At 40.0% G+C, this 13,272-nt stretch overlaps 1 protein-coding gene across 1 annotated transcript in view; it reads left to right on the plus strand.

Moving 5' to 3' along the window:
- The window catches only part of Lrrd1 (leucine rich repeats and death domain containing 1), a 21,088-nt gene extending 8,404 nt beyond the window's left edge, over positions 1 to 12,684 (plus strand). Inside the window, exons 2-5 of the mRNA XM_027389814.2 lie at positions 491 to 689; positions 9,873 to 10,034; positions 11,760 to 11,877; positions 12,501 to 12,684. Coding sequence (XP_027245615.1) covers positions 491 to 689; positions 9,873 to 10,034; positions 11,760 to 11,877; positions 12,501 to 12,684 — 663 coding nt within the window. The remainder of the gene's footprint in view (positions 1 to 490; positions 690 to 9,872; positions 10,035 to 11,759; positions 11,878 to 12,500) is intronic.
- The last annotated feature ends 588 nt before the right edge of the window (positions 12,685 to 13,272 follow it).

Here is a 13,272-nt window from a genome sequence, read left to right on the forward strand (position 1 = left end):
TGTGTGTGTGTGTGTGTGTGCGTATGAACTTGTGTAAGGGTGTGGATGTCTTCCTCTATTTCTCTCTATGATGAGAATAAGATAAAGTGTGACTGAGTAGTTGGACAGACTTCAAGCAAGAACAAAAGGCAATGCAGCATTAGTCTTGGGAAGGCAAGAAAGACAAGAGTGGGTGGTGGTAGACACTAAGCTAGGGCATGAAAAGAAAGTGTTCTCTAAGCAACAGGACTAATTAGGGAGCACCGATCACACTGGGAGGTACATGGCTAATTAGGGAGCACTGATCAGACTGGGAGGTACATGGATGCTGCACAAAAGCTTGAGGATTTTAGGATGTGAAGTCACAAAAAATCCATGACAGAATGAGAGTTATCTCCTTAGAAAAAGGTTATAAGAGAAGTTTATTCTTCTACTTGTCTTCAGAGGGAAATTGGAGTGATACAAATATTTATAGATTTATAAAAACATGCTTGTTTAATCATTCTTGTAGTTAACAAGACTCCCAGAAGAGCTGACTAGTATGACTCAACTGAAAACACTCGACATCTCCAACAATGCCATCAAAGAGATTCCAAGAAATATTGGGGAGCTAAGATATCTGGTTAGTCTACATGCATACAACAATCAAATAAGTTCTTTGCCACCATCCTTCCTGTCCTTAAAAGTTCTACAGCACCTAGACCTCAGAGGTATGTGTCAAGCATAATAGGTAGTAAGTAGAATCTGTAAGTAGAACACTGATGCTAAATTGCAGTTTTTGCTGGCAAAGAAGTCAGACAATGCATTAAGTGGGCATCAGAGGGAGAGGGGCACACAGTCCTTTCTCCAGTTACAGGAGATGAGCACAAAGCTGAAGAACTGGTTTCTTGCCCTGAAAAGAGCTCTATAGATGGAAACAGAAGGAAATAGGTGCTGTGGGGGGGGAATGGGAAATGGGGGGGACCTTTATGTGGGAAGGGAAAAAGAGGGCAATACAGAGGGAGAGGCAAGCATGAGTAACACTAAGGATGTTGGAAAAGACATAAGAGATCATATATTATGTTGACTTAGAATTACATGTAATATATGTGTATACATAGATACATAGTTTAGATGAAGATATGCTATTTGGGGGTGATGATGCTCTCCACTAGAGCCATGGACTATCCAATGAAAACTATAGTACCAGACATGAGAAATATTTTTTTCTGGCTATTGGTCAAGGGAACCCAAGAGAATTCCAAAACCATGAATTTGAACTATTGCCATTGCCTTGGGATCTGAAGGTTAGACCCTCAAGTCACCACATACTTTGGACACAGGATTTGGCACAGTTGAGCTGGAATGGACCTGGAGGTCTCCACCCCCAGAACTAGCTCTCCTAGTGTTGGGAAGTGTTATGCAAGCTGTCAAGGGAGAGGAAGAACCAGTAGTCCTACACAGCTGTAAAGTTTACAAAACACAAGAATGACTGGACCAGCAAGATATCAAAGGGCAACAGTGTACTTTCATCCTTGAGGTAACTAACAGTTGTCTAACTGGAGGGTATTGAAGCCTAGTAACGTAAACCTAGCCAACTACCAGTGGCTACCAGAGAGGACTGTCTACTCTTGGCAGTTGCCTCAATCAATATAATTTTACTTTTTAAAAATACTTATCCCTTCACCACGGATAAATGTAGCTCTCACCCCTCATGAAAGCAGCTTCTTTTTGTAACAGATGGACACTTTTAGAGAGATCCACACCTGGTCAGAATGCAAGGAATAAGTGACTGTGGGGCCCAATCCCAATTTATGCATCTGTCATGCAACACTTACACCTGAGGCTTAGGGGAAATTGTGCAAGTGGGGGCAGGAAGATTCTAAGAGTCAGAGGCTTGGGATGTCTGCTGTTCCAAAGTGTCCCCTAGGCATCACAGGGAAGATGATGCACCGATGGACTCTCAACAATACAGTTGCTTGAACAAGACCAGCATAATGACAGCTTAAGCTGCCAGGCCACTGTAGACGGGAAATTCCACGTGGCTCCGCCACGCGGTGAAAGGCTGCCAGTGACTACAGGAGGAGGAAGGTCACATGGGCAAGCTCCCACATAGGTTGTCCGCCCTGGACCTGGTACATATGAACAAAGCTAAATGGACTCAGTGGGTTACATACACATATATGCCATACTCATACATGTACACACATATACTAATAATTAAGGAGGAGATAATGAATTTGGAAGAGGAAACATGGCAGGGGGGGGGTTGGAAATGGGAGACAGAGAGATCGGTGTGATGTCGATGCAGCACTTTTGCCTGAAGTTCTCAAAAAAAATCAACTGTTACAAAAAGAGTGCAACAAAGGAAATGAAATACAAACACACAAACAAAAATTCCCCCAGAGCCTTCTGCTCTATTGGAGACTGGCACTCCCAAGTGGAAGTACTTGAAGGATATGCTTGAGATAGGGCAACAGCAAGACAGAATGGCCAGGGGCATTGCACCCTGATCTTCAGCCTGGGGCAGTTCTCTCTTGTTCCACATTAGAATTTGAAAATAAAACCCACTCTGTCAATCAAGGTCCAAACAAAAGCTAGGGTGGTACAGATCCGTGGAAAGCCCCCCCCCCAAGTTCCAGTCTAAAGGCAGTCCAGTCTTAGATGGGCTAAAGAGAGTTAAAGTTGCTACAGAGGTACCAATGGCAGGAAGCAGTTTCCACCTGTGACTGAGCAAAATGAATGAATGGGCACAATATTGACTCTTTAGAGCAGTGATTCTCAACCTTCCTCATGCTTTAACCCTTTAGTACAGTTGTGGCCACCAACCATAAGATTGTTTCCATTGCTACTTCATGGCAGTAACTTGTTAAACACGGCAATGTAAATATCTGTATTGTCCAATGGTTTGAGGTGACCCCTGTGAAAGTATGGGTTGATCCCAAAGGGGTCATGACCCGCAGGTTGAGAACCACTGCTCTATATTGTAATGATGGAATGATCAAGCTTTAAGCACAGAGCCTGGTGTAGTGATTTTTAACAGATGCTGCCATCTCTGTCCCCCAAAAGATAGAATAGCAAGCAAATGAAAGAAAAGTAGATGGGCACATTGGGCTCAGGGAAGACAATTCCTCAGTGACACAGGCCAGATTTATTTGCAGTCTACTGTACAGCCACAGTGCTGTTCTTACACCCGACCCTCCTGGACAGCCTATTGCCTGGTTTTGCTGCTAGCATTATAGCTGTTGTCTATAACAACTTTGATTCTGATGCATAGGCCCTCTGCCAGATCAGTAATTAAATATTTTGAATAGCATCACTGTCTACATCACCAAACAGAACTCTGAAAGGATCCTCAAGCTGTGGTTTTGTTTCTATTTATTTTCCTTATTTGTAAGGTGGCATACAGAGTAATAAGCTTTATTGCGGCATTTTATACATATATACTTGTCTTAGGGTTTCTATTGCTGTGAAGAGACACCATTACCATGGTGACTCATATAAAGGAAAAACATTTCTTTGGGTTGGCACAGTTTCAGAGGTTTAGTCCATTATCATCATGGCTTGACATGGTGGTATCCAGGCAGACACGGTACCTTTCTCTATACCTGTTCTAATTTCCTGCCTGGCTAACTCCTGCCTGTCCATTGGTCAAAACAGCTTTATTCATCAACCAATAATAGAAACATATATTCATAGCATAGAGAAGGGCATCCCCCATAGACATGGAGCTAGAGAGTCACCATCCTACAGCTTGTCTTGCTGCAACAGGAAGTGGTCGGAGATACTGGGCGTGGCTTGAGCAAATAAGATACCTCAAAGCCCACTGCCACAATGACACATTGCTTCCAGCAAGGCCACACCTTCTAATAGAGCCACTCCCTTTGGGGCCATTTTCTTTCAAACCCCCACAATACCATTATACTTTGGTTTTATTTCTCTCCCCCCCCACCCACTCACCCATGCTACTGCCTGACTCTCTTTCTACTCTCAGGTCACATGTACCCTGTTACTCTTTTTGTCTTTCCTCTCCTTTTCTGTAAGGTCTTTTCCCTTCCTCATGGTTCTCTTGGTACTTCCGTCACAGGCATACACAGTTATGTGCACATGTGTGCATAGGTACACACACACACACACACACACACACACACACACACACACACACTTACTTCAATCTAGAGTCGTGGGGTTGAAGAGTTGGCTCTGCAGTTGGGAGCGCCTGTTAACTCTTGTAGAGGACCCAGGTTCGATTCCTAACACCCACATGGCACCTCGTAACTGTCTATAATAATTCCAGTACTAGGGGATCCATTGCCGTCTTCTGATCTCCATGTGAACCAGGCATATTTATGGTACAATACATACTTGCAGCCAAATGCTCATACACATAAAATAGTAATTAAAAACTGAAATCTGGAGTCTGCATATGAGAAAGCTAGAGCTTGTCCTTCTGACTCTGGCTTACTTTGACTAACATAATGATCTCCACTATTCATTTTTATACAGATACCATCATTTCATTTGTCTTTTGGTGGTTAAATAAAATTCTCAAATGTACATCTGTCTTATCTGTTCATGTCTGGATTAACATCTCAGTGGGTTCCATTTTGTACATAGTACACCAGTAAACACAAGCAGACCATGGTGTGTTAGCTAAGAGTCCTCATGTGTATCCCAGGATCAGTATCACTAGTTCAATGGATGGGTTTTCTCTGCTTTTGCTTTTGTAAGGACTCCCATTACCACTGATTTCCATGGTGTCTGCATACTTTGTATGCCCACCGGCAGTGGATAAGAGTCCCTCTTTCCGCATAGTGATTTATTGATTAAAAACATTTTTACCAGATTATGATATCCAAATTGAAAGAGTATACATTGCCAATCTGCTGCTTAACAGATTTTCTAAACTGAACAAACCCATGCTTGGGAACATGGATCAAGAAACAGATACATTCCACAGAACTGCCCTGCTTTCCATCCATTAACCTCAGCCAGAGTTAACCATGATCATGGTTTCCAACAACTTGCTTTAAGCAAAGATGTAAATAGTATTTTGTGCACTTTTCTTTTACTCAGCATCATGAAGATCACTGAGGTGGTTTGAAAGAAAATGGCCCCCAAAGAAGTGACACTGTTAGGAGTTATGGCCTTGTTGGAGGAAGACATCACTTTGGGGCGGGCTTTGAGGTCTCTTTTGCTCAAGCTTCCCTCAGTGTGACTATCAGTTGACTTCCTGTTGCCTGCAAGATGCAGCACTCTCAGCTCCAGCACCACATCTGTCTGCTGCTGACATGCTCCCTGTCATGATGACAATGGACTGAAACTCTGAAATATAAGCAAGCCCCCTCAATTAAATGTTTTCCTTTATAAGAGTTGCCATGACCATGGCGTCTCTTCACAGGAATAGAAACCTAAGATAATCACTTACACTGTTTTCATGTGGTTGAATGCATTAATTCATGCTGAATATAACCCACCATGTGGACATACTCTTATTTATTCTACTGCTGACAGACATTTGACAAACAAGCGATTGAAATCAGAAGAAAAACCTTATTATTTAAATTCTGTAAAATCTGAAACGTGCTTTATTTGTTTAGTATATAATTTACCTTCATAAACATACTAATATATATGACCCAGCCATTGTATTTCTTGTTATTTACCTAAAAACAAAGTTTATGTCCATACAAAATGCTACATATATTTTTAGCAGCATAATCAATAATTAATACAACTTGGAAGCAACCAAGATGCTTTTCCATTAATGAGTGGAGAAGCTGGAACATTGAAATCATGGAATATTATTTAGTACTATAATGAAATGAACTGCCAAGTAACAGAAAGACACAGAGGAAATCACAATGCATATTTATAGGTGGAAGAAAACCAAATGTGAATATAAGCTTCAGTTTCCAGCTACAGGACAGATAGTATTCCCCAGGAGCTGAATGTGTATGCAGAGATGAATACACAGAATGCAAGTGAATGGATTTGGGCAGTGAAAACATTCTGCTTGGTACTGAAATGATAGACACATATTATTACACATTGTGTGGACCCAAAGTGGGTAGCATTAAGCATGAGTCACAAGCTACAGAGTCTGGGTGATGATGATATATCCTTTTAGGTTTATCACTTAGGAGTGTGTACTACAATAATGGAAGATAGTGATGCTATAGGGACCTAGGCAGGTGTGAAGGCAAGGAACATATGGAAAATACTTGTATTTTCCTCTCAGGTTTGATGTGAACATACAACATGAAACAACCTTGAAAGCATTATGCCAAGTGACAGGGTCACATGTGAAATACCAAAAACATTAGGCAAATAATGTAGAGTCTCTGGGAAGACTGGCAAACAAGATGAAGCAAGGAACAACTGCAGAATGAATATTTGGTTTCCTTTCAGATTAATATTGGGAAGGAGGCAGGTGGAGATACACTACTGATCATTAAATACTACTGAATTGTTTCCTTGAAATGTATAAATTTCATGTTATTTGAATTTTACCTTAATAAAAACATAAAGAGGCATAGTATAGTAAAACTCTAGGAAAGCAGAGATAAGGAAAAAAATCTTTAAAGCAACTAGTGAAAAGTGATTCAAATAGTCAGAAAGAATTAACAGACAACAAATAGAAAAATAAGTAAAGTGTTTTATTTAAATCCAACTATCATATTTTTGGCAGATTGAAGATTGAGGTTAGGTCCTCACACATGCTATGCAGTGCTCTATCACTAAACTACAGCCTCAATCCTTAATTTCAACTGTGTAAATAGTTACATTGAAAATTATTTTGTTAGACACACTAACTAAAGGACAGAGAGTACTGGAAAGGATGAGAAAGACATAGCTGGAAATGATATGCTTTAAATAGAAACACACAAGTAGATGTCTTCACAGATGTACTTCAAATACAGTGACACTGACGTATTGAAAATTAATGCACAGTGAGGATGCACCAGGGGAACAGTAAGCACCTTCCAAAAATAGCTCTAACACTTTGTATTCCTTCGAGTAACCACTGAGAATTATATTGCTCTACCTCAATGTTTTCTGTTGTCAATGACCAAGTTTTGACTGTTCTTTCTTTCTTTTTTAACACTTTGACATGGAGAATCTAGTTTTATTTATATTTTTTTACACGCTGACCCCAGTCCCCCCTCTTTCCCTTCCTCCTGCTCCCTCCTCCTCCCCCTCATCCCATTCCCCCTTTTACTCCTCCGAGAGGGTAAGGCCTCCCATGGGAGTCAATGAAGTCTGTCTCGTCACCACATAGAGGCAGGACCAAGGCCATCGCCCCCTGTGTCTAGGCTGAGCAAGGTATCTCTCCATTGGAATTTGACTACAAAAATCCAGTTCATGCATTAGGAATAGATCTTGGTCCCACTGCCAGTGACCCCACAAACTACCCAAATCACCCCCAGTCACCTATATGCAGGGTGTCTAGTTCGGTCCTATGCAGGTTCCCCAGATGACAGTCCAGAGTCTGTGAGCTCCCACTAGCTCAGGTCAGCTGTTTCTGTGGGTTTTCCCACCCGGGTCTTGACCCCTTTGCTTGTATTATAGGTCCTTCCTCTCTGCAACTGGACTCCAGAAGTTTGGCCTAGTGGCTGGTTGTAGATGTCTGTATCTTCTTCCATCAGTTACTGGATGAAGATTCTATTATGACAATTATGGTAGTCCTCGATCTGAGGACAGGGACCCACTGTACTATTTATTGATTAGAATTTTATCTGGGGCCATCTTTGTGTATTCCTGGGAATTTCCGTAGTACCAGGTCTCTGATAATTCCATAATAGTTCCCTCTAGGAAGATCATTTTTTCCTTGTTCTTCTCCGTCCTTCCCCCAGCTCAACCACCCCATTCCCTCTCGTTCACCTCCCCACTCCTCTTCTACCCTCCTCTCTCCCTCTCCTGCTCCCAGTTTACTCAGGAGATGTGTATTTCCCCTTCCTATGTGGATCCATGCCTCTCTTAGGATCCTCTTTGTTATCTAGCTTTTCTGGGGTTGTGGACTGTAGGTTGATTATCCTTTGTTCTATGTCTAATATCCACTTATGAGTAAGTACATACCATATTTGTCTTTTTGATTCTGGGTTACCTCACTCAGGATGGTTTTTTTCTAGTTCCATCCATTTGCCTGCCAATTTCAAGATGTCATTTTTTTTTAACCACTGAGCAATAATACTCCATTGTGTAAATCTACCATATTTTCTTTATCCATTTTTCAGTTGAAGGGCATCCAGGTTGTTTGCAGGTTCTGGCTATTATGAATAATGCTTCTATGAACATAGTTGAGAAAATGTCCTGTGGTATGAGTGTGCATCCTTTGAATATGCACAAAAGTGGTATTTCTGGATCTTGAGGTAGACTGAGTCCCAATTTTTAGAGAAGGTTTTAATTATTCCAATAGGTGTCTGGTGATATCTCATTGTTGTTTTATTTTGTATCACCTTGATGATGTATGAGGTGAAGTGTCTTTTGTAAACTTGTTTGCCACCTGTATATATTTTGGTAAGGTGTCTGTTAAGAACTGTAAAATATTTCACAGTTGTTTGGTTAGTGTTAATTGTTCTTTACATATTTTGAATAGCAGTCCTTTATCATATATATCTGTCACAAATTTTGTGGTGCTAGTTTTAGATGGAGGTAGATTTGTTCTATGTATGATTGTGAGTGACTTTCCTTTATTCATAATTCTTGAATTTTGTCAGGCTTCTGGTGTCTATGGAATGTTCAGTACTTTCAGCTATCAGCTATGCTGTTGGTAACCCTTGGTTGTTTATCTCCATAATATGGTGAGAATTGGGACTCTCTGGTTTCACTGACTTTTGTCTCAGGGTCTTGTATGAGAGTACAGTCACTCTATAAACTGGAGCATCAGTCAGAGACTAGTGGCTCTGCTTCCAAATTTTCTCCCATGGCTGTTAGAAGCAGCCTTTGGTTCTTTGTTGTGTAACCCTACTCATGACTCAAAAACTACTTTTTTTCCTCGGGAATGATTGGAGAGAGTGAGAGGCAGAGTTTGCTGACAGTGTTTGTAAACTCAATCTTGGATGTCAAATAATACTACATTGGCTCTGTTCTACTAACCCCACAGACCAACCCTGGTTTAATGTGAGAGGAACCACATGAGTTGAATAAAGTAGTAGGAAATCATTGAGGACCAATAGCTAATCCTGAATTTGTTCAAACCATTGAATTTGGAGTAAAAATTTTTCCACACAAAACTACAGCTACAGATATTTTCACTGCTGTTCCTATGAAATATTTATAAGAGAAAATGTTGGTTTAGAATTATTTTTAAAGGGCCTGTTCTCCTGGTCGGGCTCCATCCCCTCTGGCTCTTTCGGTTCTCTCTGCCTCTTCCCTGGTGTTCCCTGAGCTCTGAGGGGAGGGATTTGATGGAGACATCCCATGCTTATCTCATGCAGACAAATAGTGTGTCCTTTCATTTGCACTTCCTACATAAATACAAAAAAAAAATCCATGTATGAAAGAAGTGACACTGTAGAGAGCAAAGAGGCCAAAAGGAGAGAGGTAAGAAAAGGAAGTGTCAGGGGCATGGGAGAATACGCTCAACATGCCATATACACTTATATAAAAATGTTTTTCAAAGTTTATTTTAAAAATTATAATACCTACTCTGCAAAGTCATTTGCTATATTGTAAGAAGACAATCTCCAGCTTCATTTTGCTGCTCCTAGGAGACAAAGGAACCATGGTGGCTTTTAATACACCCCCACCCCCTCCTGGTATAGACATGAGTAAGAACTTTGGAACTGTCATCACTGTGAGTGTGTCCTTGGACACATTACCTGGACAGTAGAATTCTGCATGCATGGCTTCTGTTTCTGAAGTTTAACTTTGCAGAAAGGTGTAATTTGTTACTATTTCTTCCCCACTAGGAAACAATCTGACAGCTCTGCCTAGTGCTATCTACAGTCTTATGTCACTGAAAGAGATCAATTTTGATGACAACCCTTTGCTGAGACCTCCGGTGGAAGTCTGTAAAGGAAAACAGCTGCACACTATTGCATGCTATCTCCAAAGAGCAGATGAAAGAGACGGTGGGTGATGAGTGAGGAACTGCCTTTGTACGAAATCTTCTGGTATCTGTTCAGCAAAGGCGCTTGCTTTGGCTGGAGACTTTGAGCTGGTAGTAACATTAAAATATTTATCAACTTCCTACAATATGCACATGGCTGCCATGTAGAAGCTTTCCTAAGAGTTGAGCCTGACTAATAGAAGAAATGAGAGAAAATTAAGTCACCATAGCTGTCTTCTTTAACTCACTGTAGGCTGACTATGATAATTACTACAGTCAAAGGGACTATTTCTATAAAATAAGAGTTTCAGAGTTCCAAGCGGCTATGTATTATTTTTGTTGTGGATAGTACCTCAGAGAAAGGTGGTTGAGTTACATGACTGAACCTCCATGCTAAAGTTCTGTTTCTCAAGTTCTCAAAGAAACATGATCCTTGCTACTCTACTTTTGACAGGGAAAGTGCAGTAGGCATTGACAACATTTCAAAGATTGGGGGAGGAGAGAAATCTAGACATTTAACACCTTTCTGTATGCCCAAGGAAAGACATTTATTCTGAAGTTAACAAGGACCTTATTATTATCCAGCAATTTGGTTTTCTTTTTATTATTAGCATGAAATCTAGTCTGAGGAAATATATATATGAAAAGGCCAAAACGTATTTGAGATGATACAGAATATGGAAGAACCTTAATTCTTGAAAAGTCTCATAGTACTCTAGTCACCAAAGATGACTTTAGATCAAATGATGTAGAAGCCTCTGGTCAACAAAGACTTATCTAGATAACACTATCTAGAAGTTTATTACTTTAAAGAGGCACTGCTGGGTTTGAAAAGATGGTTCCATGGTCAAAACATAGTCTGCTTTTGCAAAGATCCTGAGTTCAGTTTGCAGCACCCATGTTGGGTAGCTCACAACTGCCTGAAATTCCAACCCCAAAGGTGTTGGCCTCTGTGGATACCTACACTCACATACAGCCTCCCCCACCAAAATATGCTCAATTCTTTTTTTTTTTTTTTTGAGATAGGGTCTCTCTATGTAGTCCTAGAATTCACTATGTAGACCAGGCTAGCCTCGAACTCACAGAGATTGACTTCCTCTGCCTTCCCCAGTGCTGCTATTAAAGATATATGCTACCTACCTACCATGCTTAGCCTTTTTTTTGTTTGTTGGTTGGTTTTGGTTTTTTGAGACAGGGTTTCTCTGTGTAACAGCCCTGGCTGTCCTGGAATTCACTTTGTAGACCAGGCTGGTCTCAAACTCAGAGATCCACCTGCCTCTGCTTCCTTAGTGCTGGGATTAAAGGTGTGTGCCACCACCACCTGGAATGCTAGCCTTTAATGAATTTTTAAAAAATAATATCTAACTAAATAACAAATTATTTTAATGCTAATATGCATCTACATACCATATTTACAATAGATGTTAATTTTTCAAATAGTTAATATAAAACAGCCAGAATTGAAGGAAGGAGTCAAATTCATTCCAAATCCAGAAAAAAAGTAAAGAATTTGGAGATCACTGTAAACATGCTTGTAAGATTCTCTTAAATCAGCTGTTTTAGGTTGTGGGTCTCCTCAGATTTTAGAGGAAACAGGATGGGAAGTACAAACTGTAGACAGTTAGCTCTATATTGCCATTTTCAATTTTATTTGACATTGATATTTGATAAAACAGAAGGAAATTAAATAATAACTCAAAGTGTCCTTTTTCAAAATAAATAATGTTTCTTCTGTGTCCAAATGTAGAGAAAATTTTAGAGAAGATATTCAACATAGTTGCCAACACTATCACTGAAATAAACTTTGAATTTTTGAAACAAAAACTAAACATGACAACCTCAGAAAATAGCATCCTTGTAAGGAAGTAAGTATGAATGGAATTTGTACAAATGTATTTTCATGCTTGTATTTATGTGATCTTGATATTACATAGTTTTGAAATATTTACATTAATACAAACTCTACTGTAGATGGTGGCCTTTCACTTATGACATATTTGTGATCCTTGCTGGGCACCCAAACAATGTAATGTAGAAGAAGGAAGGACTGTACCAGGATAAACTACTGGGATTTTAGTCCAGCTGGCTTCCTGACCTTGAGCATGTCCTTTTCTTTCTCTCTGATTCAGTTTCTGCTGTGGTAAAATGAATACATGAGCTTAGAAAGTTGTCATGAAGATCAAGCGAGACCAAGCTATAAAGTTGCATTTTTTGTCATATTGGTTTACAGTAAATAACCCACAGTGATTATTGTCTCAATAGTTGAATATAAGTTGAAATATGTGCTTTTTTATAAGAAAAAAAGGATGGAGCTAATGTTTTCTTCGGTGTGTCAGACTCATTGTAAATGTTCATGTATACTGTCTTCAGTTAAATTTACTTTTGCATTAGTGTGGAAAATGGATTTGGAAACTTGGACAACCTTTAAGTAGCTTAAAATAATATTCTTGGCTGGTAATTAAAATAATTATTATTTAAATTTTCACAGCCCTACTCCATTAAATGAAAGAATCTACAACGAATTTGTTAAGTGGAAAGCAGATAAGAACTTGTTATTCACAACGGCTGACTTAAGAGACCAACTTGTTCGGGCACTAAATATGATAGGAGCCTACGACATAATAGACAAGATCACAGCTTTGAATCTCTATACAAGTGTCATCAAACTCTAGCCAGTGCATCTGAAGCAGAGGCTGAAAACTTACGATGCACTTACAGAATTCATGTTGTTGATATAAGGGGAATTATTTGCATATCGTGCCTCTTTTTTGTTTTTAGTGGTTATTCTTTATATTTGTGTGTGTGTGAGTGTGTGTGAGTGTGTGTGTGTGTGTGTGTGTGTGTGTGTGTGTGTTGTGTGTGTGTGCATGCTTGTGCTTCAGTTGACATATGCAAGTCAAAGGGAAGCTACCAAGTGTCTGTTCTCTTGTTCCATCATGTAGATCTAGAGAATGCAACCAAGGCATCAGGCTTAGCCCATGCCATATCTCTTTATTCCTTACTAAGAAATGCTGAAAATCTGTGCCTAACATTCTAGTTTTTTTATGTCCATCTTTCTTTTTAATTACTTTTTATTTAAATAAAAAAATCTTATTTTGCGTAACAATCCCAGTTCCCTCTCCCTCCCATCCTCCCATCCCCCACAGTGAGGCCTCCCATGGGGGATCAGAAAAGTCTGTCACATCATTTGGGGCAGGACCTAGGCCACCCTCCATGTATCTAGGCTGAGAGAGTATCCCTCCATAGGGAATGGGCTCCCA

This window comes from Cricetulus griseus, assembly GCF_003668045.3.
Source record: "Cricetulus griseus strain 17A/GY chromosome 1 unlocalized genomic scaffold, alternate assembly CriGri-PICRH-1.0 chr1_0, whole genome shotgun sequence".
Lineage (NCBI taxonomy): Eukaryota > Metazoa > Chordata > Mammalia > Rodentia > Cricetidae > Cricetulus > Cricetulus griseus.